The sequence below is a fragment of the Physella acuta genome, unplaced genomic scaffold (genome assembly GCF_028476545.2).
Source record: "Physella acuta isolate Inbredline_101_S28 unplaced genomic scaffold, ASM2847654v3 ptg001063l, whole genome shotgun sequence".
Lineage (NCBI taxonomy): Eukaryota > Metazoa > Mollusca > Gastropoda > Physidae > Physella > Physella acuta.
In genome coordinates, this window is record NW_026732580.1 from 40,062 (window position 1) to 67,449 (window position 27,388).

At 39.1% G+C, this 27,388-nt stretch overlaps 3 protein-coding genes and 1 long non-coding RNA gene across 6 annotated transcripts; all 4 read left to right on the top strand.

Moving 5' to 3' along the window:
* The first annotated feature begins 2,301 nt into the window (after positions 1-2,301).
* On the top strand, positions 2,302-7,763 carry LOC131955319 (uncharacterized). The gene is made up of 2 exons (XR_009388829.1): positions 2,302-2,766; positions 7,426-7,763. It is a non-coding gene; the product is annotated as an uncharacterized LOC131955319 (long non-coding RNA).
* A 4,633-nt stretch (positions 7,764-12,396) lies between these two features.
* Positions 12,397-18,033, top strand: LOC131955350 (carbohydrate sulfotransferase 15-like). The gene is made up of 8 exons (XM_059319463.1): positions 12,397-12,449; positions 12,710-12,854; positions 13,283-13,508; positions 13,745-13,864; positions 14,691-14,847; positions 15,870-16,023; positions 16,668-16,815; positions 17,469-18,033. The coding sequence occupies exons 1-8, from the start codon at positions 12,397-12,399 to the stop codon at positions 17,681-17,683; spliced, it is 1,218 nt and encodes a 405-aa protein (XP_059175446.1). The 3' UTR covers positions 17,684-18,033.
* Positions 18,034-18,161: 128 nt separating this feature from the next.
* On the top strand, positions 18,162-21,199 carry LOC131955306 (uncharacterized). The gene is made up of 5 exons (XM_059319387.1): positions 18,162-18,209; positions 18,980-19,133; positions 19,461-19,574; positions 20,974-21,159; positions 21,192-21,199. The coding sequence occupies exons 2-5, from the start codon at positions 18,983-18,985 to the stop codon at positions 21,197-21,199; spliced, it is 459 nt and encodes a 152-aa protein (XP_059175370.1). The 5' UTR covers positions 18,162-18,209; positions 18,980-18,982.
* A 13-nt stretch (positions 21,200-21,212) lies between these two features.
* Positions 21,213-27,188, top strand: LOC131955349 (beta-1,3-galactosyltransferase 5-like). 3 transcript variants are annotated; one of them, XM_059319460.1, is made up of 6 exons: positions 21,213-21,290; positions 22,113-22,199; positions 24,368-24,540; positions 24,643-24,813; positions 25,622-25,750; positions 26,441-27,188. In XM_059319460.1, the coding sequence occupies exons 1-6, from the start codon at positions 21,222-21,224 to the stop codon at positions 26,553-26,555; spliced, it is 744 nt and encodes a 247-aa protein (XP_059175443.1). In that variant the 5' UTR covers positions 21,213-21,221; the 3' UTR covers positions 26,556-27,188. The 3 variants fall into 3 exon arrangements, with proteins under 3 accessions (XP_059175443.1, XP_059175444.1, XP_059175445.1); XM_059319461.1 differs by lacking the exon at positions 21,213-21,290 and adding an exon at positions 21,348-21,425; XM_059319462.1 differs by lacking the exons at positions 21,213-21,290; positions 22,113-22,199 and adding an exon at positions 23,694-23,716.
* Positions 27,189-27,388: the final 200 nt, after the last annotated feature.

Genomic DNA, 27,388 nt, shown 5'->3' on the forward strand with positions numbered 1-27,388 from the left:
GGGGGGGGGGGGGCGGGGGCGGATACCTAGAAGAAACTCTACCACTAACCCTGATTGCTATAGTGGAATCGTCGATGAATGAAATTCTAACAATTAGCTATAACAATTCCAAATGACGGTAGCCGGGTAGGACTTCCCAAGTGACTATTAATTTATTTTTAAAATCATGTGCACTGTATTAAAACATTTGCTAATAAAAAGGTGCGCAGTGGTTTTTGTACCACTTGACATTTGATGCTCTTAATATTTTCGGTCATTAAACAAAATGTTCAAAAGGTCTTTCATTTTACATACTTGTATGTATAGTAATCGGCACAAAAAAATCTAAATTGCGATTTTAACAGATCTTTACGAAGTTATCAATTTCTTGACCGTCTGTTTCTCTTGTCTCTCTGTCTCTCGTTCTCTCTCTCTCTTTCTGCATGTTTGTCATTGTGTATGTAAACACCAGTGGCGTAGGCGAGGTTGGGTGTCACCCGGTGCGGCACTTAACGGTGTCACCCTCCCCCCAGAGGCGTAGCGACCCTTCCCGGGGACAAACTTTCAAATTTTCGATTTGCACACACTCCCCCCCCCCCCTCAAACTTTCGATTTGCACCCACCCCCCCCCCCCTCAAGTTTTCGATTTGCACCCCCCACCCTCAAGTTTTTTATTTGCACCCCCCTCAAGTTTTTCTCTATATATTTTGCTATTTTTTGCCTTGGTGTCACCCCCCTAAATGGTGTCACCCGGTGCGGTCCTCACCCCCGCCCCCTCTCGCTACGCCTCTGGTAAACACGATACCTTGGCTGTCGTTTTAGTCAGGGTGATGTAATTTAATAGTTATATAAGTATATATATATATATATATATATATATATATATATATATATATATATATTGAATTTGTAGTTTTCTTTCACCTTTTAATCAAATTCCTGCAACCGGACGCGGTATTTGTTGTACTTATGGTTTAAGTAAACAAAACTTCTAATGGGAGTGTTAAGCTCCTGTACGAGCGATTTCCAGCTATTATAATCCGTCTTTTATTTATAAAAACATTCAAGATTTGATTACTACAAGTTTGTATTTCACTTGATTCTTTTCTCTATCGTCTGTCATGGGCGAAAACTCGAGCTAAATTTCGACTACTTCCAGAATATCGATGACAATACAATGTGACGTAGATGTCTAATTAATTTCTAGAAATTATTTCCTTGATAAAGTACTTTTCGGCTCTATTATTCACACATTTTTGCGTTCATTTTAATTGTGAGATATACTAAAATGTATCTTTTTAAGTTGGTTATTTTTAGTTGACAAAACCTGCACATTGGAGTAGGTTTGAGACATTTGGAGTCATGTATGACGGCGAAAAGGGTGAATGCAATGTAAGGCTAGAAAAATAATATCTACTATACTTTGTTAACAGCCATTTATCATTGCCCAATTAAAGGTACGTTTCAATTATTATAAAGAAAATGTCATCGAAATTGGTTGGTTTTTTTTTCAATTTGGAATAACCGTGAATTCCATGAGTATTAAGTAGAGAATGCTGTAACTATATCAGCTGATAAATAGTTGTATTAGAAAGGTCTATACAATTTTCAATAGCTTTGATTTACTTTTTAAAAATGTTAATTGAACACTTACATTATTAGATCTATATCGAATATAGATTTATGTACCTTTCAATGTTCTTAGCTTTAATTTTGTACGTAAAGCGACCCAGTCGAAATGTACAAATACACATGTAAAGTCCATGTAAAGAATAATAATCAGGTCTGTCTAGGCTTGGACGATGCCATTTATTATCTTAATCCCAAAATTTACTTTTTAATTAATTTAGAAATATAGAGTGCATTTATAAATAAATAATTAAAATAGCTGAAATATCAATACCGATTTCCTAGCCCCTCAATTTGTTTGTGATCTTGTTAAAACATGTCTGAAAGCTATTTTCTCCGAAAAGTAGATCTAGAAATCTATTTACTTAATCATTTGCAAATAATTTTTTAAACGAATTCATCTATTATCCCAGTAACAGTGAACTGTTTAATTATCAACAGAGCTTTGCTTACAACTATTAGTTAACCCTTGTTTTGACCCTAGTGTGATCTTAACCTAACATTTAGTACGTCCACAAGCAGGTATTGATTGTTATTATTATGATCCTACTCGCTAATTATATCCTGACCCTAGATTTGACCAAACCTGACCCTAACAGCGATACTCTCAATACTAGGCCTATCATCCTTTCAATCTGCCTCTGTTCTGATAAGATTTAAAAGGCTTCTGCCCATTGGATAGGCACTCTAGCAATGGTAACCATGGCGATTTGATTTCACTTCCTACTTACAAAATCATCTTGGCAATGATGACGTGAAAACAGGAAGTGCACATACTCTCGAAACCATGCATCATTGAGTGATGTCACCTAGCTACGGGAGACCTTGCAACTATCAAGTGTGAACACAAGACTTCAACATGGCCTGTCGAGATATTCCTGAATCGGATTGCCCGAAAGAAAAAGCATGTCAATCGAAGTCTTGTGCAAAAGACACTTGTGGCGCCAAAGACACTTGTGGTGCCAAAGACACTTGTGGCGCCAAAGACCCATGTGCCAAAGACACATGTGTGAAAGAAGTTGTTGAAGATACTCCCCCCGACTGTGCACCACAGAAGCCCCGAGTCAACGTGTGTCCGGCCGCTGAGAAAGCCAAGTCCAATAAATGCCCGTGTCAAAAGAAATAACAGCTGGGAAGCCCTATGGAAGAACGCATGCGGTAAAGCTAGTTGTTAGTTGTTAGATTAGATAGACCTAAAGTTAGCTGTTGTTAGATTAGACACAACCAACAATTACAATAGTCTCGAATCGGGTAATTTCGGTAATTAAATATTTTTAAAGCAAATTTTTCGCGTGGTAACGGAGACATAAAGACATTCGCAGTATTTTTTTAAATTAATAATTAAATATTAGCAATAGCAGGTGGAATACTTTAAAAAACATATTCACCTAAATCTAGATCTAGATCTAAGTATTTAGAATCTACGTTAAATAAAAAATATTTTTATAATATTGCCAAAGTTACCATTGCAATGCTTGTAATTTATTTGTTTACTGAAACATATTCACAAAGTAAACTTTTGTATTCATGTTCTCTATATATTAGCAACTGTTATATCATAGATTAGTTTCGAGTTTTTTTATCCGTCTCATCAAACTCATATGCGTCTATTTATGCTGTTGACAATATCTTTGATTATATTGAAATAACTTACATATCTAGATCTAGATCTATCGCTATATTCTACTTCTCGATATTTTATAATTTAGTTTAAATTCAAGTTCTATTGCTACGTATCGATATTGTGTTCGTGTTATATTTCTAGAACAATTTGTCTCAGTCACATTTCGTTTACCTGTGCCGGTATTATGATACTTTACCTTGTCTGTCACATTCACATTTATTTACCTGTGCCAGTATTATGATACTTTACCTTGTCTGTGACATTCACATTTATTTACCTGTGCCGGTATTATGATACTTTACCTTGTCTGTGACATTCACATTTATTTAGCTGTGCCGGTATTATGATACTTTACCTTGTCTGTGACATTCACATTTATTTACCTGTGCCGGTATTATGATACTTTACCTTGTCTGTCACATTCACATTTATTTACCTGTGCCAGTATTATGATACTTTACCTTGTCTGTCACATTCACATTTATTTACCTGTGCCGGTATTATGATACTTTAAGCTGTCTGTCACATTCACATTTATTTAGCTGTGCCGGTATTATGATACTTTAACTTGTCTGTCACATTCACATTTATTTAGCTGTGCCGGTATTATGATACTTTAACTTGTCTGTCACATTCACATTTATTTAGCTGTGCCGGTATTATGATACTTTAACTTGTCTGTCACATTCACATTTATTTAGCTGTGCCGGTATTATGATACTTTAACTTGTCTGTCACATTCACATTTATTTAGCTGTGCCGGTATTATGATACTTTAACTTGTCTGTCACATTCACATTTATTTAGCTGTGCCGGTATTATGATACTTTAACTTGTCTGTCACATTCACATTTATTTAGCTGTGCCGGTATTATGATACTTTAACTTGTCTGTCACATTCACATTTATTTAGCTGTGCCGGTATTATGATACTTTAACTTGTCTGTCACATTCACATTTATTTAGCTGTGCCGGTATTATGATACTTTAACTTGTCTGTCACATTCACATTTATTTAGCTGTGCCGGTATTATGATACTTTAACTTGTCTGTCACATTCACATTTATTTAGCTGTGCCGGTATTATGATACTTTAACTTGTCTGTCACATTCACATTTATTTAGCTGTGCCGGTATTATGATACTTTAACTTGTCTGTCACATTCACATTTATTTAGCTGTGCCGGTATTATGATACTTTAACTTGTCTGTCACATTCACATTTATTTAGCTGTGCCGGTATTATGATACTTTAACTTGTCTGTCACATTCACATTTATTTAGCTGTGCCGGTATTATGATACTTTAACTTGTCTGTCACATTCACATTTATTTAGCTGTGCCGGTATTATGATACTTTAACTTGTCTGTCACATTCACATTTATTTAGCTGTGCCGGTATTATGATACTTTAACTTGTCTGTCACATTCACATTTATTTAGCTGTGCCGGTATTATGATACTTTAACTTGTCTGTCACATTCACATTTATTTAGCTGTGCCGGTATTATGATACTTTAACTTGTCTGTCACATTCACATTTATTTAGCTGTGCCGGTATTATGATACTTTAACTTGTCTGTCACATTCACATTGCCGGTATTATCATACTTTTAACCCAGGCCTGAGCCCTGACTATGAATATGGGTACGGCTAATCATGAATGTTACTCCAATGTTAACAACTAATGAACAACTCAACATGAACTACTAGTATTTACTGCTGGGTATACTTAAGTCTACATCTAGATCAAGTTACCTGACCTCAGCACTTTCAGTCTTGTTAGATTAGCTGTCAAGTCTAGATCTAGCTCATGTCAGATGTCATATTAGCTGTCGTCTAGCTCATGTCAGATGTCATATTAGCTGTCGTCTAGCTCATGTCAGATGTCATATTAGCTGTCAAATCTAGCTTATGTCAGATGTCATATTACCTGTCGTATAGCTTATGTCAGATGTCATAATTAGCTGTCTGTCGTCTAGCTCATGTTAGATGTCATATTAGCTGTCGGCTAGCTCATGTCAGATGTCATATTAGCTGTCGGCTAGCTCATGTCAGATGTCATATTAGCTGTCGGCTAGCTCATGTCAGATGTCATATTAGCTGTCGTATAGCTTATGTAAGATGTCATATTAGCTGTCGTCTAGCTTGTGTCAGGTGTCATATTAGCTGTCGTCTGTGTCAGATGTCATATTAGCTGTCGTATAGCTTATGTCAGATGTCATATTAGCTGTCGTCTAGCTCATGTCAGATGTCATATTAGCTTTCAAGTCTAGCTTATGTTAGATGTCATATTAGCTGTCATCTAGCTCATGTCAGATGTCATATTAGCTTTCAAGTCTAGCTTATGTTAGATGTCATATTAGCTGTCATCTAGCTTATGTCAGATGTCATATTAGCTGTGAAGTCTAGCTTATGTCAGATGTCATATTAGCTGTCGTCTAGCTTATGTCAGATGTCATATTAGCTGTGAAGTCTAGCTTATGTCAGATGTCATATTAGCTTACACGTCTGGTTTATATTAGATGTCAAATTAGCTTTTAAGTCTGGTTAATATTAGGTGTTATATTAAATTATATCAAATCTAGTTTGTCTGATGTTATATTAGCTAGTCAATGTTTTATAAGCTGTCAATTATAGTTTGCTAGATGCTTATGACGAGACTATAAAATTATTTGTTACGTTGACATGTCATTAGGTATGCAACATTACAAAATTTCTCTTATTTTTTAAGAATATTAACAAATATGTTTCTCTTAAACGTCATGAGTCCACCTACCCTATATGTCTGTGTTTCACTATACTTTGGTACTTATATGACAAAAACGGGTTACTTTGGTACAAAAAATGTTTACTTTGGTATAAGAAGAGCTGGTTACTTTAGTACAGGAACTGGTTACTTTAGTGCAGGAACTGGTTACTTTAGTACAGGAACTGGTTACTTTAGTACAGGAACTGGTTACTTTAGTACAGGAACTGGTTACTTTGGTACAAGAAACTGGTTACTTTGGTACAGGAACTGGTTACTTTGGTACGAGAACTGGTTACTTTAGTACGAGAACTGGTTACTTTAGTACGAGAACTGGTTACTTTAGTACGAGAACTGGTTACTTTAGTACAGGAACTGGTTACTATAGTACAGGAACTGGTTACTTTGGTACAAGAAACTGGTTACTTTGGTACAGGAATCGGTTACTTTGGTACAGGAACTGGTTACTTTAGTACAGGAACTGGTTACTTTAGTACAGGAACTGGTTACTTTAGTACATGAACTGGTTACTTTAGTACAGGAACTGGTTACTTTAGTACAGGAACTGGTTACTATAGTACAGGAACTGGTTGGTTTGGTACAAGAAACTGGTTACTTTGGTACAGGAACTGGTTACTTTGGTACGAGAACTGGTTACTTTAGTACGAGAACTGGTTACTTTAGTACGAGAACTGGTTACTTTAGTACGAGAACTGGTTACTTTGGTACAGGAACTGGTTACTTTAGTAAGGAACTGGTTACTTTGGTACAAGAAACTGGTTACTTTGGTACAGGAACTGGTTACTTTGGTACAGGAACTGGTTACTTTCGTACAGGAACTGGTTACTTTAGTACGAGAACTGGTTACTTTGGTACAGGAATCGGTTTCTTTGGTACAAGAAACTGGTTACTTTGGTAACCGGAACTGGTTACTGTGGTCAACCCCCACCCTGACCATAAACCTAGCCCTATCCCCAAACAGTGTATACTGTACCCTTCATTCTTTACTTCTAACAGCGTATACTGTACCCTTTATTGTTTACTTCTAACAGTGTATACTGTACCCTTCATTCTTTACTTCTAACAGTGTATACTGTACCCTTCATTGTTTACTTCTAACAGCTTATACTGTACCCTTTATTGTTTACTTCTAACAGTGTATACTTTACCCTTCATTCTTTACTTCTAACAGTGTATACTGTACCCTTCATTCTTTACTTCTAACAGCGTATACTGTACCCTTTATTGTTTACCTCTAACAGTGTATACTTACCCTTCATTCTTTACTTCTAACAGTGTATACTGTACCCTTCATTCTTTACTTCTAACAGTGTATACTGTACCCTTCATTGTTTACTTCTAACAGCGTATACTGTACCCTTCATTCTTCGAACACACTACGAGCCTTTAAATAACAATGTTTATTTTTTTCTTCTATCTGCAGAGCTTAAGGTCTTCAAATGAAAAGTATAACATCCTAATTACAGAGCTTAATGCCATGTGTCTTCAAATGAAAAGTATAACATCCTAATTACAGAGCTTAATGCCATGTGTCTTCAAATGAAAAGTATAACATCCTAATTACAGAGCTTAATGCCATGGGTCTTCAAATGAAAAGTATAACATCCTAATTACAGAGCTTAATGCCATGTGTCTTCAAATGAAAAGTATAACATCCTAATTACAGAGCTTAATGCCATGGGTCTTCAAATGAAAAGTATAACATCGAAAGAACTGAAGTCACAAACATCACAAATGATATAAATAAAAAATAGTACTGCTTATGGTACTTTCTTTAGTTTTTACAAGTCTAGTCTGTTTGTGTTGAATTTGTAAGTCTGATCTGTTTGTGTTTAAAGTCTGGTCTGTTTGTGTTTAAAGTCTGTTCTGTTAGTGTTTAAGTGTCTAGTCTTTTAGTTTAATACTTGTATAGTGCTCATTAACCTTGCGAATTTCAGTGAACTCTACTGCCATATTATATTTATACGGTGAACTCTGCCATATAATATACTGCAGGGAACTCTATTGCCATATAATATACTGCAGTGAACTCTGCCATTTAATATACTGCAAGGAACTCTACTGCCATATAATAATCTGCAGGAAACTCTATTGCCATTTAATATACTGCAGTGAAATCTACTGCCATATAATATACTGCAGTGAACTATATTGCCATTTAATATACTGCAGGGAACTCTACTGCCATATAATATACTGCAGTGAACTCTACTGCCATATAAAATACTGCTACAGTTCAGTTCTCTAGCTGGTAATGTCGCTTATGTTTGGCCATTATTAAAGACTAGAAAAGCTTTTTCTGTAACTGTGAAAAATATCACAAGTCAACAATTTGAGAGCCTAGAAAATGACACAAGCCTATGAAAATATTGGCCTAGTGTTGCAAATCGCAATTGAAACATACACAAACATTTATTTTTAAAAAGTTTGAATAATTAGCTTTTATATAATTATGCACTAAAAAGTAGAAAATAAATGGTTTTCTTCAAATATAATATATTTAAATATTTAAATATATATTAAACCAATATATAAATAACAAAAAAAATAAAGCGAGGTTTGCTTTTTAAATTTTAATTCAATACATAACATAATTATAAACAAAAGATGGAATCTGAAATAATTTCATCAATGAAATATACTCAAATGCTGTAGGGCGTCTCCATAGTCTTATAGCAGACGTAGACAAAACAGGGTTAAGACTTGGTGGAGGGGGGTTAAACGGTGGCTTATTGTTTACATTTTAGTTGACTACAGGTAAACTTTACTGCTCGACATTACTTTGAATGACTATCTGCACTGTACTAGTGTAAATTAATTGGAAACTATTCATGGTAGGTCAACGGGGCTTAGCTAGCAAGAAAATATACTCGATATCATCTAAAACTATAGTTGTTTAAATTCAGAATACTGTGTACAATTTGTAAACAATAATTACAAACATGTTAACATCAAGAATTTGGAAATAGTCCAACCTTGATATGATTATTTTGTTTTTAAAATAGTGACGTTTAAATTGAAAGATGAACTCAAATCAAAAGATAGTGTATTCTAATTTTCGAAATAGAATCGGTGTAGTAAACAAAGGCAACACAAGATATTTTAGAATAGGGGCTTGGATAATGTAAACAAAACTCTGGCCATAAGTACACACTTAGGGCACGTACACACTTAGGGCTCGTACATACTTAGGGCACATACACACTTAGGGCACGTACACACTTAGGGCACGTACACAATAAGGGCACGTACACACTTAGTGCACTTACACAATAAGGGCACGTACACACATAGGGCACGTACACACTTAGGGCACGTACACACTTAGGGCACGTACACACTTAGGGCACGTACACACTTAGGGCACGTACACACTTAGGGCACGTACACACTTAGGGGACGTACACAATAAGGGCACGTACACACTTAGGGCACGAACACACTTAGGGCACGAACACACTTAGGGCACGTACACACTTAGGGCACGTACACACTTAGGGCACGTACACACTTAGGGCACGTACACACTTAGGGCACGTACACACTTAGGGCACGTACACACTTAGGGCACGTACACACTAAGCGCACGTACACACCTTACATTGTACACAGGGTTAAAAAAAACAAGGTGCTAGTTTTAGGACCTGGTCCGCGTCACGTGACAAAAATGTAAGGTCAGTTTATTCAGTCAACAACTGTTTTTAGTGTGGGATATACTATACTATGTTATACCAAGCGTTAAGTTAGAGAAAGTTTGAAGTAATTATTCAACATGGCAAGTATTTGTTTATTAATACTTTGTTGGGGCGGACAGGAAAAGGTGTAGACATAGTAAAGCTATAAGACATACCTAGACAGACAAGACACAGACATGGCACACAACGGGACAGACATGACACCACGAGTGATCCAATAATTACCCATGAGATGCCATCAATGTGCCCTCGAGTTACCCAGGAGTTGTCCTGAAAATACCCTTACGCACATAGTCTCATCCCAGCCAAATGGTCCTTCTTTGCAGAACTTGAGTGTATGTATATATATATGTATATATATATATATATATATATATATATATATATATATATATATATATATATATATATATATATATATAAACAGATAAAAATAACCTTACCTAATTATAACCTAAACATTAAATCTTAACCGTTATAGCCAACAACCTAACCTTACTCTTAATCCAAACTCACGCCCCAGCTTAACCAGAATGTCTATATACTGAACAGATGGTCACAAACTATATTTCTGCTAGCGATACCGATACAAGGTATCGAATCGGACTCAGACGATTCTCGTATCGAATTAAATAGTGTTGCCATATGTCACATTAGTAAAGGGACTTTTAAATACAGGTAGAAAGTTGAGTTTACATACAGCCTTTTGTGTTCTTCTTTCTTCGCTCACACCACTGACTGACTGTGTAGATTTATAGGCAATTCGGGGTTTGTAAGTAAAGCTCGTGGTAGTTTTCTTAAGGTAAGTAAAGATGATTTTAAAGTGCTTCAGTCTAGGATTTTAAGAATACTTAACCACTATAATTATAGGTAAGTAAAATTACCCAATTTTCTAAGTACACATATTGGAAAATTGATAGTTTTTAAACTTTGGAAAATAAAATCTCCTTGTTTAGATGGGTCGTCGTTGGATTGATTTTTGCATAAAGAGTTTATGGCGGTCCAGGATCTCATGGCTAGTTTTAATCTGTGTTTCTTTTCTCAACGTCACTCTCTTTCTACACACCTCGCGTCTGACGTACACCAACTGTGACACAGGTAAGTCATAGCTCAGGTACATCACCTACAATCATACAGGCAGATCACCTACAATTATACAGGCTTGAGGCACATCACCTACAATCATAAAGGCTCGAGACAGATCCCCTACAATCATACAGGATTGGGGCAGATCACCTACAATCATACAGGATTGGGGCAGATCACCTACAATCATACAGGATTGGGGCAGATCACCTACATGTTTTGTATGAGCCCTGTCATTTACAAGCAAACATGTTTTATGAGAAGCGAATCTACAACCATATATGTTTGTGCTACACCTTTACTATCATACATGTTTTCTATGAATTACTCATCTACAATCATACATATTTTGGCAGCTCGCCTACAATCTTATCAGTCTGACATCTGGCAAACAATCATACTTGTTTGTATGAGAAAGCTCTTCCACAATCATCTACGTTTGTAACAGCGTATCTACAATCATGTATGTTGACCCAGCCCATCTACAATCATACATACATTGTACGTAGCACATCTGTATATTATATTTATGTCTTTTTCCATATTAGGATCTGCTATATTTGAACATGAATATTAAGTGACCATCATAAATAGACAGTGTTTTGAAGAATGCTTAATATTTATATTATGCTTATGTATGACTAATGAAATATTAGCTAATCTATAGCTTGCTCTTTGTCCTATTTGCAATTCTTGTTTTGTGGGAACTATTTACATGTCTGTCATATTACATGGCGTCGACTGTGTTTTTTCAGGCGTCTCTGGTGGGGGGGGGGGGGGGAAATTGAAAATAATAGTATTAGTGAGACGAAGGGTCAACCGTTGATGCGTGACGCAGGTACTGGTCTCACCCAGAGGGATAGCGAGGGCGGGGCGGGGGATGCAGACCGCACCGTGTTACACCATTTAGGGGGGGGGGGTGACATCAATGCACAAAGTTGCAAAATGTATTGGAGAAAATACTCTTTTGCCAGTACCATTAATGATTAATTAAAGTTAAATAGACTTTTAATTACAAATAGACAATTATTACAAGAGGGTCGGGGCGACACCATGACGTAAAAGATCGAGAAAACATACTAGATCTAACTGTATTATTAACAGAATATATATAAACATCGTTATTATATATCGTTACTCTTTCCCCTCAACAAATATTGTTCAACATAAAGTATGGACTGATTACTCCATAAATATAAGAACCTTCTTTAGTCAGGGTTACTTTTATTCTGTGGCTTTTTGTCACTTCAGATTTTCATTGTTTTCATTGCTTCTTTGCCAAATAAGTAGAAAGAGAGAGAGAGAGAGAGAGAGATGAAGAGAAAGATTGTGAAAGAGAGTGATGGTAAATGCAGAATGAATATATGATTAGAATAAAACGATGTGCCGAATAAGCGTAGTGTTGTAATAAATTAGAGTTGTTAATAAAGACATTTTTTAAGCTCCTGATTGTCGCTGTGATCGGAAAGATAACTCGCTTCAAAGTCTCAGATCACAAGGGTAAGTTTATACAGACAACTTTGTTCAGTTTACAAAATATGCCAAACTTCAGTTTACACAAACATACAACAAAATTAGTTTACCAACTTGTAACTTGTGTCAGTTTGAAGAAGATGACATCGAATTTTAGTTACCCAACTGTATGTCTGAATGATGTGGCCGAATGGTAGATCTCACTACTACTAACCCGAAAGTCTAGAGTTCGGATACTGGACTCGAGTCTGTAGGATATCTCAACACTGAAGGGTACAAAACGGCTGAGCATAATGCTGACCACACTATCCCTTATATGACGAGTTAATTAATACAGATGAACTCTACTTCATCTGCGTCTTGTGAACAAACGAGAGCAAACGAGGATGAATAAACAGCTTGGCAGTGGGTAGAGAGAGAAACTAGTTGTCACGTGGTTCTAAACTTAACCAGGTTTAAATTCACACGAGATGACCTGAGGTTGACCTTCAGGGAGGTTCCAGCACTAGGGGAGGACACAGCAACACGTGACAACATTGACCAGTACACGTGTACTCAGCCAGAACACCACAGACGCACAGAGGACGTCATGTGCTACGTGAGTATGTCTTGCTGTCCTGAGACTTTTTATCCTTTTGTAAATATGTCTTGTAACTCAAACATACATATATACATACACACTCATATATATATATATATATATATATATATATATATATATATATATATATATATATATATATATATATATATATATATATATATATATATATATATATATATTTTATTTATAATATATATATATATATGTGTATATATAATATGTGCATTACATATATATTTATATAATGTGCGTATAATATGTAAATATATGTATTATATATATATATATATATATATATATATATATATATATATATATATATATATATATATATATATATATATAGTCAAAGTAGTTGCTCCACCAAATTGTTGTCATGATTGCCCCGACCTGCGTCACTCTCCTGATTGAAATTCCAACAGAAACGTCCACATTATCTCCCCGAGTACCAGAACCCGTGTTATAGAGAGGCGACCACTGACCAGCTGGACACTGGCCGTATCCGCTGCTTGCCCTACTTCCACATACTGGGTGTAGACAAGTCTGGAACTACAGACTTTTTCTCCAGGCTGGTGGCACACCCCCAGATCCTCAATAACTCGGGTGAACTAGGCAAGGAGACTTCCTATTGGGCCTGGCTTAGATATGGTAATCTATAGTTATGTTTACTTTTATCAAGTTTATTAATTCGTCAGTAACAGAGTACCTACAATAACAATCATCCAGTTTTGTTTCTCCTTTTGAAATGAGTGTTAAGGTTTTCATATTATTGATCTTCAATCATATATATATATATATATATATATATATATATATATATATATATATATATATATATATATATATATATATATATATATATATATATATATATATATATATAGGCTTATGGAATCACAAGAAACGCCGAAAATGGAGATTATGGAAGTATGTTCGTTATTTTGATAAGGCTAGCTCAGAGATTCAAGCTTCGTTCGTGAAACATAATCAACAGCTAATTACAGGTACGTAACTTGTCAAAACATAAATAACGGCTAACTACAATTCTTGCTAATGTTAAACAGTGAATGTATTTACATGTAAAAAAGCAAATAAAAATAGATGAAATAGATTTTATTTCGCAACACATTACAATCTTAAATATTCTCTACCCAAACATTTAAATAAAAGATAGTAGAATTTTTAGCACAATTTCCATTCTGGAGAATTGCGTTTATTAACTCGTCATTTCTGGGAATGGATGGATGAATGAATGAATGAATGTATGGATGAATGTGTCTCCGGGCTTTAAGTCGTATCTCCTCCTCAACGAAGCAATATCGATGACTAGTTCCAAAAGCAATTATGTTAAGCAAGTTACGAGAATGAGCATAGGCCATAAAAATTCCGGGTTTCTTTCATGTATTTCCCGGAAAAGCCAAAAAAACTCGAAAAAATGCAGTTTTTGGCCCATATCTCGGCAACCAGACCACTTAGCTACTTGAAACATGTACCAATCGATTCCTGCCATAATTTAGAACAATATTGCCGAAGAAAATTTTCAAAAATATCCTCTCGTTCGGTCACAAATTTTAAAATTACATAAACACCAACAAACCGATCGTTCTTCTAGCTTGAACACACCCCAGCATTATACGTCAGAGCTATTTTTAGATAACATAAGGAAATTGCGCATAAATGTCACTAGACTTTTTTAATTAACTTGTTTTTTATCTTTGTATCTGCACTTTGAGCTTGATACATGTTAATAGAATCAGCTGCCTTAACACAAGATATACAAGAAACATGACATCTTCGGGGAGGTTATTTAAAGCGGTTCCCTGTCTGCAGGAGACGGCACACCCATGGACTTCTGGGACTTCCGTGGCTGGACGCTTGACCCCCAGAATGCTGGTCTGACAGAGCCCAGGGTCCTGACCCCCCACTTGATGCGGCACTTGTACAAGAACCCCAAGTTTATCCTTCTCTTCAGAGACCCGGTCGACAGGTGCTTTGTCTGCTTCATACTTTATGAGACACCACTTTATGAGACACAACTTTATAAGACACAACTTTATAAGACACAACTTTCTAAGACACACCTTTATAAGACACACCTTTGTAAGACACAACTTTATAAGACACAAGACACAACTTTATAAGACACAACATTATAAGACACAACTTTATAAGAGACAACTTTATAAGACACAACTTTATAAGACACAACTTTATAAGACACAAGACACAACTTTATAAGACACAAGACACAACTTTATAAGACACAACTTTATAAGACACAACTTTATAAGACACGACTTTATAAGACACAACTTTATAAGACACAACTTTATAAGACACAAGACACAACTTTATAAGACACAACTTTATAAGACACAACTTTATAAGACACAACTTTATAAGACACAACTTTATAAGACACACCTTTATAAGACACAACTTTATAAGACACAAGACACAACTTTATAAGACACAACTTTATAAGACACAACTTTATAAGACACAATTTTATAAGACACAACTTTACGAGACACAACTTTATAAGACACAAGACACAACTTTATAAGACACAACTTTATAAGACACAACTTTATAAGACACAACTTTATAAGATAACTTTATAAGACACAACTTTATAGGACACAATTTTATAAAACACATATTTATAAGACACAACTTTAAAAGACACAAATTTATAAGACACAACTTTATAAGACACAACTTCATAAGACACAACTTTATAAGACACAAGACACAACTTTATAAGACACAACTTTATAAGACACAACTTTATAAGACAATACTTTATAAGACACAACTTTATAAGACATATATTTATAAGACACAACTTTATAAGACACAAGACACAACTTTATAAGACACAACTTTATAAGACACGACGTTATAAGACACAAGAGGACAATTTGCAATATTTGTAGCTGACATTTAAAAAACATTTCTATATGAATACACACATGTATTTGCATGAAGCTCTTTGTGTGGTTCCAGACTTTATTCGGACTACATCTTCCTTGGCTATGGTTTTACAGCTGAAAAGTTTGCTAGAGACGTGCCTAAAGCTATTGCCATGCTCAGATATTGTCTACAGACTAATACAACACGACAATGTTTCTTTAGTGATTGGATGTACCATCGGCTACCTGTAAGGGACTCTTGGTGTAGTGGTCTTCTTGGCGGGGTGGTTGGTGAGTGGGTTGGTGGGTGGGTTGGTGGGTGGGTTGGTGGGGTGGTTGGTGGGTGGGTTGGTGGGTGGGTTGGTGGGGTGGTTGGTGGGGTGGTTGGTGGGTGGGTTGGTGGGATGGTAGGTTGGTAGGATGGTTGGTGGGATGGTTGGTGAGTGGGTTGGTGGGGTGGTTGGTGGGTGGGTTGGTGGGGTGGTAGGTGGGTTGGTGGGGTGGTAGGTGGGTTGGTTGGTGGGTGGGTGGGTGGGTTGGTGAGTGGGTTGGTGGGTGGGTTGGTGGGATGGTTGGTGGGTGGGTTGGTGGGGTGGTAGGTGGGCTGGTGGGGTGGTAGGTGGGTTGGTTGGTGGGTGGGTTGGTGGGGTGGTAGGTGGGTTGGTGGGGTGGTAGGTGGGTTGGTTGGTGGGATAGTTGGTGGGGTGGTTGGTGAGATGTTTTGTGGGTTGTTTGGTGGGGTTGGTGGTGGTATCTATGGTGGGTTGGTTGGTGGGTTGGTTGGTGGGTGGGATGGTTATTGAGATGTTTATTGAGATGGTACGGCATGTCTAATGTGAAACAATCTAGAGACGATGCTAAAATTAACATAGTCCCCATGTTTGTGTTCCAGATGCGAATCCACACCAGCTGTTATTCCGTGTTTCTAAGAGAGTGGTTGTCTGTGTTTCACCGAAATCACTTCCTGGTCTTGCGAACAGAGGACTATCACAGCAACATGAAGGCCACGTTAGAGCAGACGTTTCGTTTTCTACAAGTAGGTGAGTACATTTTCTACAATTAGGGGAGTACATTTTCTACAAGTAGGTGAGTACATTTTCTACAAGTAGGTGAGTACATTTTTTACAATTAGGTGAGTACATTTTCGACAAGTAGGTGAGTACATTTTCTACAAGTAGGTGAGTACATTTTCCACAAGTAGGTGAGTATATTTTCCACAAGTAGGTGAGTACATTTTCTACAAGTAGGTGAGTACATTTTCTACAAGTAGGTGAGTACATTTTCTACAACAACATTCATGGTCTACGGCGTGTACAGCAACTCCTTGTATAGATACACTGATTAGTAAGAACACGCGTAGTTTATTTTAATTATCTTACTATGGTTGATGTATGTAAGATTTCTACACAAGCCCCCACTAACCTTGTAACATTTCTAAACCAGCCCCACTGACCTTGTAACATTTCTAAACCAGCCCCACTGACCTTGTAACATTTCTACACCAGCCCCCACTGACCTTGTAACATTTCTACACCAGCCCCACTGACCTTGTAACATTTCTAAACAAGCCCCACTGACCTTGTAACATTTCTACACCAGCCCCACTGACCTTGTAACATTTCTACACCAGCCCCCACTGACCATGTAACATTTCTAAACCAGCCCCACTGACCTTGTAACATTTCTACACCAGCCCCACTAAGTGACCCTGACCTTGATGACGTCCTGAGGCAGCAAATGAAGCATGAGACGTACCTCAAGAAAACAGCAGGCGACATGTACCCAGAGACCCGTGCTCTACTGGAAGAATTCTTTGCTCCATTTAACCAAGATCTCACTCGTCTGCTACAAGATGACAAGTTCTTGTGGAAGGACCAACCAAGATCTCGCTCGTCTGCTACAAGATGACAAGTTTTTGTGGAAGGACCAACCAAGATCTCGCTCGTCTGCTACAAGATGACAAGTTCTTGTGGAAGGACCAACCAAGATCTCGCTCGTCTGCTACAAGATGACAAGTTCTTGTGGAAGGACCAACCAAGATCTCGCTCGTCTGCTACAAGATGACAAGTTTTTGTGGAAGGACCAACCAAGATCTCGCTCGTCTGCTACAAGATAACAAGTTCTTGTGGAAGGACCAAGCAAGCTTGTACTACAAAGCGTTTTCTAGAAGTTTATCAAGATGTCACTAGACCCACTAAATTATCTCCAGATGTCATGTTGTGTCATGTAATGTCGTCTTTACGTGCTTGAAATGTGTCTTCAACCCCTCAACCCTGTCTCTTGCAAGTCTCTTTACCATAAAATTACCTATAACGACGTCATCAAACTTTGCGTACCGCTCATTGTTGTGTTTAGTTTTTGTGTTATTGTTGCTGTGTGGTCTATATCCTACTTGCAGGCTGCTATCAGACTTCTACCACCAGTAATACACACGGTACCGCTTGTAGGCTAGCAAATGTTTTATTTTAAATTGTTTACCTTAGTTGTGTAGGTTTTTAAATTAAATAAATGTAAAACTAAAAGTTTGTCAAATTTCTGTCAAATCCCTGTTAGTTGCAGAGTTGACAATTCATAGTTTACGGCTTAAGTTTATCAAAGCTGAAGTCGATCTATTGATGGCATCCTAATAACATTGTTATGGTTGATTATAGAATCTAAGTGGCCCGGTACACAACTAAACATTTCTCCTAAAGATTGGAATAGAACAAAAACAGTATTTCAGTGAGGGGTTAGTTTCTTATCGATACCATTGATAGGCAAAATAGTTGAGTGTAAATGATAATTATACATTAAGGAGTGATAGGTCAAGATTAGATTAAAGGCTATTGTTATGCCAGGATTAGTGTTAGGATTATTGTGAGATTATAACATGTGAGTTACATGATGGGTTAAGGTAAGGATTAGTGCTAGGATTATCGTAAGGATACACATTAAAAAACTGAATTTAGCTTAAAGTACCTTCTGACAGAGGCGTAGCGATGGGGGGGGGGGGGGCAGGGGGGACATATTTACCGGGCGACGACCTTAGGGGGCGCCATAAGGGGTTGGAAAAAGTAATCGAAAGTTTGAGGAGGGGTGCAAATCAAAAGTTTTAAGGGGGTGCAAATCGAAAGTTTGTCTCCGGGCGCCAGGAAGGGTCGCTACGCCTCTGCCTTCTGAGTGTAATTTCTGAGCTCCAGAGTGACCGTGTAGCATTGTTTACAGACCATGTGTGTCAGAAGGCCGAAATGTGGCATCAGAAATTGTGTCTTGAGGGTCAGAAGCTGGTGTGTTTATTTGATAGACGTGGGCTTTCTGCCTGCCGTGGCCGCCGTTATGTTTTACCTGATGGCAGACACAGTGGACAACTTTTTCCTCAGTAAGTTAGTTTTGTTGGTAGACACAGTGGACAACTTTTTCCTCAGTAAGTTGGTTTTGATGGTAGACACAGTGGACAAATTTTTCTTGAGTAAGTTGGTTTTGTTTTGATGGTAGTCAAGTATAATGTGTGACCTCGTAAAGATAGCTCTGAAAAGGGGCTCATAACAAAAAGACACTTTAAAAAAGCGTTTAGTATAACTAGCAGTCTGACAGTTGATAATAACAAACGCATGCTAAAAGCTGTCCAATTAGTCAAATAGTCCATAGCTTTTAGAGTTAGTCAAAGTTTTATGTTATTTAACGCTTTCCATTTCTGCCGGTTTAGTGAGAGAAAACACCAAAAAGATATCCGGACAACCGGCATACGGCACGGAGCTGCAGGTCACGCCACAGGAGGTCATTGACCGGAACAAAACCTACGTCATGGATGACATCACAGGTGTGGATTTCAACTAGCCATCTAGAAAGCACGACCTTGACCTTGGTATAATTGTGACACCGGACTTCCTAAGTCAAAAACTTCACTACACCAGGGTGGCTGGGGGTGGCTGGAGTGGCTGTGGGTGTCTGGGGGTGGCCGGGGGTGGCTGGGGGTGGCTGGGGTGGCTGGGGATGTCTGGGGTGGCTGGATGTGTTTGGGGGTGGCTGGGGGTGGCTGGGGGTGTCTGGGGTGGCTGGGGGTGTCTGGGGGTGGCTGGGGGTGTCTGGGCTGTCTTGGGTGCCTGGGGATGTCTGGGGTGTCTGGGGTGTCTGGGGGTGTCTGGGGTGTCTGGGGGTGGCTGTGGTGGCTGGGGTGTCTGGGGGTGTCTGGGGTGTCTGGAGGTGGCTGGGGTGGCTGGGGTGTCTGGGGGCGTCTGTGGTGGCTGGGGGTGGCTGGGGGTGGCTGGGGGTGGCTGTGGTGGCTGGGGTGTCTGGGGGTGTCTGGGGTGTCTGGAGGTGGCTGGGGTGGCTGGGGTGTCTGGGGGTGTCTGGGGTGTCTGGAGGTGGCTGGGGTGGCTGGGGTGTCTGGGGGTGTCTGTGGTGGCTGGGGGTGGCTGGGGGTGGCTGGGGTAGCTGGGGTGTCTGGGTGTGGCTGTGGTGGCTGGGGTGTCTGGGTGTGGCTGGAGGTGTCTGGGGTGTCTGGGGTGTCTGGAGGTGGCTGGGGTGGCTGGGGTGTCTGGGGGTGGCTGTGGTGGCTGGGGTGTCTGGGTGTGGCTGGAGGTGTCTGGGGTGTCTGGGGTGTCTGGAGGTGGCTGGGGTGGCTGGGGTGTCTGGGGGTGGCTGTGGTGGCTGGGGTGTCTGGGTGTGGCTGGAGGTGTCTGGGGTGTCTGGGGTGTCTGGAGGTGGCTGGGGTGGCTGGGGTGTCTGGGGGTGTCTGTGGTGGCTGGGGGTGGCTGGGGGTGGCTGGGGTAGCTGGGGGTGGCTGAGGTGGTAACTTGGAGAACGGCAGCGCTATCAGCTGACTTATAAAGTCTAGTCTGTACCATTCATCTCTAGTCTGTACCATTCATCTCTGGATAGTCTCTAGATACTTTCATTCCATTAGCCTCACTGATGTTTTTATTATGGATTCATTGCATGTCCTAACTTTCTATATAAAGATGTCCTCATGATTCTACATACAAAGTCTCTAATGTTCTACATACAGATGTCTCACTATTCTTTATACAGATGTCCTGACTAATCTATATAAAGATATAGACATAGTTCTATATAAAGACCTCATTGTCCTATGTAAAGATGTACTCATTGTTCAATAAAGATGTCGTCATTGCCCTGTGTATACAAATGTCCCCACTGTTCTATAAACAAATGTCCCGACGGTTCTATAAACAAATGTCCCCGTGGTTCTCTAACAGAGTTCCTAATTAAGGCCGAGCCGTGTGTCCCAGAGAACAGCACCAGAGCAGGCAGAAAGAAAGCCCACAAGATGTACGACGCTCTGTTGCTGGTCAGCACTAGTGTGGCCAACATGTACAACAGGAGAATATTAAGGGAGATCTACGGGCTGTACGCTAGTACACAGCCCTACAGGATCAAGGTGAGTCACGTGATGTCCGTACAGAATCAAGGTGAGTCACGTGATTTCCGTACTAGCGTGGCCAACATGTACAACAGGAGAATATTAAGGGAGATCTACGGGCTGTACGCTAGTACACAGCCCTACAGGATCAAGGTGAGTCACGTGATGTCCGTACAGAATCAAGGTGAGTCACGTGATGTCCGTACTAGCGTGGCCAACATGTACAAAAGGAGAATATTAAGGGAGATCTACGGGCTGTATGCTAGTACACAGTCTTACAGGATCAAGGTGAGTCACGTGATGTCCGTACAGGATCAAGATGGGTCACGTGATGATGTCACACAATCAAGGTGAGTCACTTGATGTCGTCACAGAATCAAGATGGGTCACGCGATCACCGTCCAAAATTAAGGTAGGTCACGTGACGTCATCACAGAAGCGAGAACAGAATGATAATAAAGCATTTTAATCTTTTTTTTTTAATGTCTAGAGTCTAATGTGTAAACTGTGTCTAATTTGTATCGAATATGTCTCATTTGTTTAAATTTTTTTCTAATTTGTGTCAAGAGTGTAATGTGTAAATTGTGTCTAAAGTGTATCTAATATGTCTAATTTGTTTCTAATTTTTGTCTAATTTGTGTCTAAAGTCTAATGTGTAAACTGTGTCTAATTTGTATCGAATATGTCTAATTTGTTTCTAAATTTTGTCTAATTTGTGTCTAGAGTGTAATGTGTAAATTTTGTCTAATTTGTGTCTAGAGTGTAATGTGTAAATTTTGTCTAATTTGTGTCTAGAGTGTAATGTGTAAATTTTGTCTAATTTGTGTCTAGAGTGTATTGTGTAAATTGTGTCTAATTTGTGTCTAGAGTGTATTGTGTAAATTGTGTCTAATTTGTATCTCGCGTGTAATATGTAAATTGTGTCTAATTTGTATCTAGCGTGTAATATGTAAATTGTGTCTACTTGGTGTCTAGAGTGTATTTCTCGTGGGTCGGACGAAGGACGACATCTTGCAAGCCAACATTGAGCGGGAACATCATCAGTACAGGGATATGTTACAGGTAAAACATCATCAGTACAGGGATATGTTACAGGTAAAACATCATCCGTACAGGGATATGTTACAGGTAAAACATCATCAGTACAGGGATATGTTACAGGTAAAACATCATCAGTACAGGGATATGTTACAGGTAAAACATCATCAGTACAGGGATATGTTACAGGTAAAACATCATCAGTACAGGGATATGTTACAGGTAAAACATCATCAGTACAGGGATATGTTACAGGTAAAACATCATCAGTACAGGGATATGTTACAGGTAAAACTTCAGTACAGGGATATGTTACAGGTAAAACTTCAGTACAGGGATATGTTACAGGTAAAACATCATCAGTACAGAGAGATGTTACAGTTAAAACATCATCAGTACAGGGATATGTTACAGGTAAAACATCATCAGTACAGGGATATGTTACAGGTAAAACATCATCAGTACAGGGATATGTTACAGGTAAAACATCATCAGTACAGACAGGTAAAACATCATCCGTACAGGGATATGTTACAGGTAAAACATCATCAGTACATGGATATGTTACAGATAAAACATCATCAGTACAGACAGGTAAAACATCATCAGTACAGACAGGTAAAACATCATCCGTACAGGGATATGTTACAGGTAAAACATCATCAGTACAGGGATATGTTACAGGTAAAACATCATCAGTACAGAGATATGTTACAGATAAAACATCATCAGTACAGACAGGTAAAGCATCATCCGTACAGGGATATGTTACAGGTAAAACATCATCAGTACAGGGATATGTTACAGGTAAAACATCATCAGTACAGGGATATGTTACAGGTAAAACTTCAGTACAGGGATATGTTACAGGTAAAACTTCAGTACAGGGATATGTTACAGGTAAAACATCATCAGTACAGAGAGATGTTACAGTTAAAACATCATCAGTACAGGGATATGTTACAGGTAAAACATCATCAGTACAGGGATATGTTACAGGTAAAACATCATCAGTACAGGGATATGTTACAGGTAAAACATCATCAGTACAGACAGGTAAAACATCATCCGTACAGGGATATGTTACAGGTAAACATCATCAGTACAGACAGGTAAAACATCATCCGTACAGGGATATGTTACAGGTAAAACATCATCAGTACAGGGATATGTTACAGGTAAAACATCATCAGTACAGGGATATGTTACAGGTAAAACATCATCAGTACAGGGATATGTTACAGGTAAAACATCATCAGTACAGGGATATGTTACAGGTAAAACATCATCAGTACAGGGATATGTTACAGGTAAAACATCATCAGTACAGGGATATGTTACAGGTAAAACATCATCAGTACAGGGATATGTTACAGGTAAAACATCATCAGTACATGGATATGTTACAGGTAAAATATCATCAGTACAGGGATATGTTACAGGTAAAACATCATCAGTACAGGGATATGTTACAGGTAAAACATCATCAGTACAAGGATATGTTACAGTTAAAATACCATCAGTACAGGGATATGTTACAGGTAAAACATCATCAGTACAGGGATATGTTACATGTAAAACATCATCAGGACATGTACACTCTTTCACTGTTTTCATACAAAACCGCACACATACATACGTCAAGACACACATTCACAACTTTGAAAATAATCACACACACCGCTTCAATTTGTTTGTATGTGTTCCTTATACCCGTATAATTCACGGAGCCAATTACCATTCATCTACATTCAAAATACCAGTGACCATTGACCTACATTTACAAGACTAGTGACCATTGACTTACATTCACAAAACCAGTGACCATTGACCTACATTCATAAGACCAGTGACCATTGACCTACATTCAAAATACCAGTGACCATTGACCTACATTCACAAGACTAGTGACCATTGACCTACATACACAAGGCCAGTGACCATTGACCTACATACACAAGGCCAGTGCCTATTGACCTACATCTACAAGACCTTTTTCCATTGACCCACATTCGCAACACCAGTGACTTTTGACCTACATCTGCAAGACCATTGGCCATTGACCTACATTCACAAGACTATCTACCATTGACCTACATTCACAAGACTATCGACCATTGACCTACATCCACAAGAACAATGACAATTGACCTACATCCACAAAACCAGTGACCTTTGACCTACATCCACAGGGCCAGTTCTATGACCACTACCACAACTTGACCTACAAGACCATCATGGGCTACAGATGGACACGGCTCTACTGTAAAAACATCAAGCTCATTCTAAAAATAGACGATGACGTTTTCTTAGATGTTTACAAATTTTTCGACTTCTTTTTACCTCTCGTGCCCAAACATAAAAGGTAAGTCCGTGTTGTTATGTGTAATATGATGTGTACACAACTGTGTAACAAACCTTTCGCCGTACACACACACATGTGAAGTATTATACACTTTATGTACAGAACTGTGTACGGGTTCCTGAACTACCACCCCCGGGTATTCCGAGATGGCAAGTACCGGGTGGGGGTGGAGGAGTACGCGGGCAAGAACTACCCCAACTTCTGCAGTGGGTTCTTTGTTGTGCCAACACTGGACCTCATTGACGAGATCTATGAGGTGTCCAAGACAGTCAGGTACCGGGTTGTGTGGGTGGGTGGGGTAGGAGTGGGTGTGGTAGGGGTGGCTGTGGTGGGAGTGGGTGTGGGTGTGGTAGGGTGGATGTGGTAGGAGTGGGTGTGGTATGAGTGGGTGGGGTAGGAGTGGGTGGGTGTGGTAGGGGTGGGTGGGGTAGGTGTGGGTGGGGTAGGAGTGGGTGTGGGTGTGGTAGGAGTGGGTGTGGGTGTGGGTGTGGTAGGAGTGGGTGTGGTAAGAGTGGGTGTGGGTGTGGTAGGAGTGGGTGTGGTAAGAGTGGGTGTGGGTGTGGTAGGAGTGGGTGTGGTAGGGGTGGGTGTGGTATATGTGTAGGTGATTTTGCTGGTTGCGAACGGATGTGTGTGAGGGTGTGGGAGTTTGTGGGTTTTGTGAGCTTCCATGTGAGTCGCTTGTAGTGGGGGGGGGGGGGTTGCGGGTACGTTCGGTTGTTTCTAAGGCTGTAAATGTGGTTGTTGCTTATGTTGGCTGGTGTGGGTTTTTTTTTTTTGCTGATGTTGGTTAATATGATTGTATTGGTGTTGTTTTGTGTGGTTGCTGCTTATATTGTTGTTGTTTTTTTATGATGTTGGTTGATATGATTGTATTGTCGTTGTTTTGTGTGGTTGTTGTTGATGTTGGTTGGTGAAGCTGCTGCACATGATTGCTTGTGTGGTTGTTGATTGCCTAAGTCAGGATTGCTGGCTATGATTGTGATACATTATGTATTGTAGACTTGAGTAGCCAGTGAATTATTGATTGTGATACGTTATGTATTGTAGACTTGAGTTGCCAGTGAATTTGTTCCTGCAGATTTTTCCGTCTAGAAGACGTGTTTACCTACGGTCTAGTGCGGGAGAACATGGTGGACGTCCAGCTGGTCCACCTTGATGTCATCACCTACGATTTGAAGTCCTACAAGGACTGTGTTAATGATTACAGGTCGGTGGTCCAGGTGGTGCTCTGGTTTTGTGGTCTGACTGTGGTCTCACTTTGTTGTGTGGCTTTGTGGTCTAACAAAAACAGGTCCATGTGGCTGTCTCCTGCCGCAGGTAAAGGTAGATACATGACTAATCCCCTACCCCTGCCGCAGATACATGACTAATCCCCTACCCCCTGCCGCAGGTACATGACTAATCCCCTACCCCCTGCCGCAAATACTTGACTAATCCCCTACCCCTGCCGCAGGTACATGACTAATTCCTTGTCTCCTGTCGCAGGTACATGACTAATCCCCTATCCCCTGCGCAGGTACATGACTAATCCCCTACCCCCTGCCGCAGATACATGACTAATCCCCTACCCCTGCCGCAGGTATATGACTTATTCCTTGTCTCCTGTCGCAGGTACATTACTAATCCCCTACCCCTGCCGCAGGTACATGACTAATTCCTTGTCTCCTGTCGCAGGTATATGACTAATCCCCTATCCCTTGCGCAGGTACATGACTAATCCTCCATTCCCTGCTGCAGGTACACGACTAATCCCCCATTCCCTGCCGCAGGTACACGACTAATCCTCCATTCCCTGCCGCAGGTAAATGACTAATCCCCCATTCCCTGCCGCAGGTACATGATTGATTCCCTGTCCCCTGCCGCAGGTAAATGACTAATCCCCTATCCCCTCCGGCAGGTACAGGTGCAAGTACATGGCTGTCGAGGTCCCGCCATCGCAATTGTTGACCACATACAACCAGGTGGTCAAGTTTAGAAAACAGCTGGGGCTGACCAGTGGAGGCGCCAATTAACATCTTAACAACTGATAATTAATTGAAGTGCCAATTAATATCTTAATAACTGATAATTAATTGAAGTGCCAATTAACATCTGGATTACTGCTAATTAATTTAAGTGCCAATTAACATCTGGATTACTGCTAATTAATTTAAGTTGATAGATCATTTAACTCCCTAATCCAAAGATTCACTTCTTCATCACAATAATTAAGTGGAGCGGTAAAAAGAACTCTTACATTATAATTAAACAAGTACCCTACAGATTAAGTATTAATTTAACAATTAATAAAATTAATTATTTAGCTACTAATGTTGGAGGTGACACAATTAACTATGTGAGATGTAAAATACCTTCATGCTTAAAGGGCTCTACGCCTTTTTAAATTAAATGCTCGCTTATTTTAAAGGGTCTAATGGTACCCCCCCCCCCCCCTCCCCCTATCTTTTACTCTCACCCATTGTCTCGAGATTACAAAGCTCTTTGGTCAAAGGGTCAAAATCTTTGTTTAAGAGTTGATAGGGTCATAACGCGTCTCTTTGTTGTGTATCACGCTAAATAATGCGTCAAACAAAGGTATGCTAGTGATCATCAAGTAAGGTATTCTAATGATCATAAAAAGGTATAAGCCAGTTACCAGCGTGAACCAGCATGTTCCCATCTGTTGGTACCTCTCAACTCGACATTAAAAAACAGTCAATACCTGCAAATCTCATGTTGTTTATTTCTGTTCATTGTCTTTGTCAACTTGATGATTGTTAACTTAATGTTTGTTAACTTGATTGTTAACTTGATATTTTAAAGAAATACTTCTCAGGATATCTGAAGATGTATCGGATTTTAGAAA

Bases quoted from the DNA above. Each gene is read 5' to 3' on its own strand.
- LOC131955350 (XM_059319463.1), top strand. From the start codon at position 12,397: ATGACATCGAATTTTAGTTACCCAACTGTATGTCTGAATGATGTGGCC. The intron at 12,450-12,709 runs GTAGATCTCACT...AAACTTAACCAG, and splicing joins CTGAATGATGTGGCCGAATG to GTTTAAATTCACACGAGATG. The intron at 16,816-17,468 runs GTGAGTACATTT...TTTCTACACCAG, and splicing joins GTTTCGTTTTCTACAAGTAG to CCCCACTAAGTGACCCTGAC.
- LOC131955306 (XM_059319387.1), top strand. From the start codon at position 18,983: ATGTGTGTCAGAAGGCCGAAATGTGGCATCAGAAATTGTGTCTTGAGG. The intron at 19,134-19,460 runs GTAAGTTAGTTT...CTGCCGGTTTAG, and splicing joins AGTGGACAACTTTTTCCTCA to TGAGAGAAAACACCAAAAAG. The intron at 19,575-20,973 runs GTGTGGATTTCA...GTTCTCTAACAG, and splicing joins CGTCATGGATGACATCACAG to AGTTCCTAATTAAGGCCGAG.
- LOC131955349 (XM_059319460.1), top strand. From the start codon at position 21,222: ATGTACAACAGGAGAATATTAAGGGAGATCTACGGGCTGTACGCTAGT. The intron at 22,200-24,367 runs GTAAAACATCAT...CTACATCCACAG, and splicing joins AGTACAGGGATATGTTACAG to GGCCAGTTCTATGACCACTA. The intron at 24,541-24,642 runs GTAAGTCCGTGT...CTTTATGTACAG, and splicing joins CTCGTGCCCAAACATAAAAG to AACTGTGTACGGGTTCCTGA.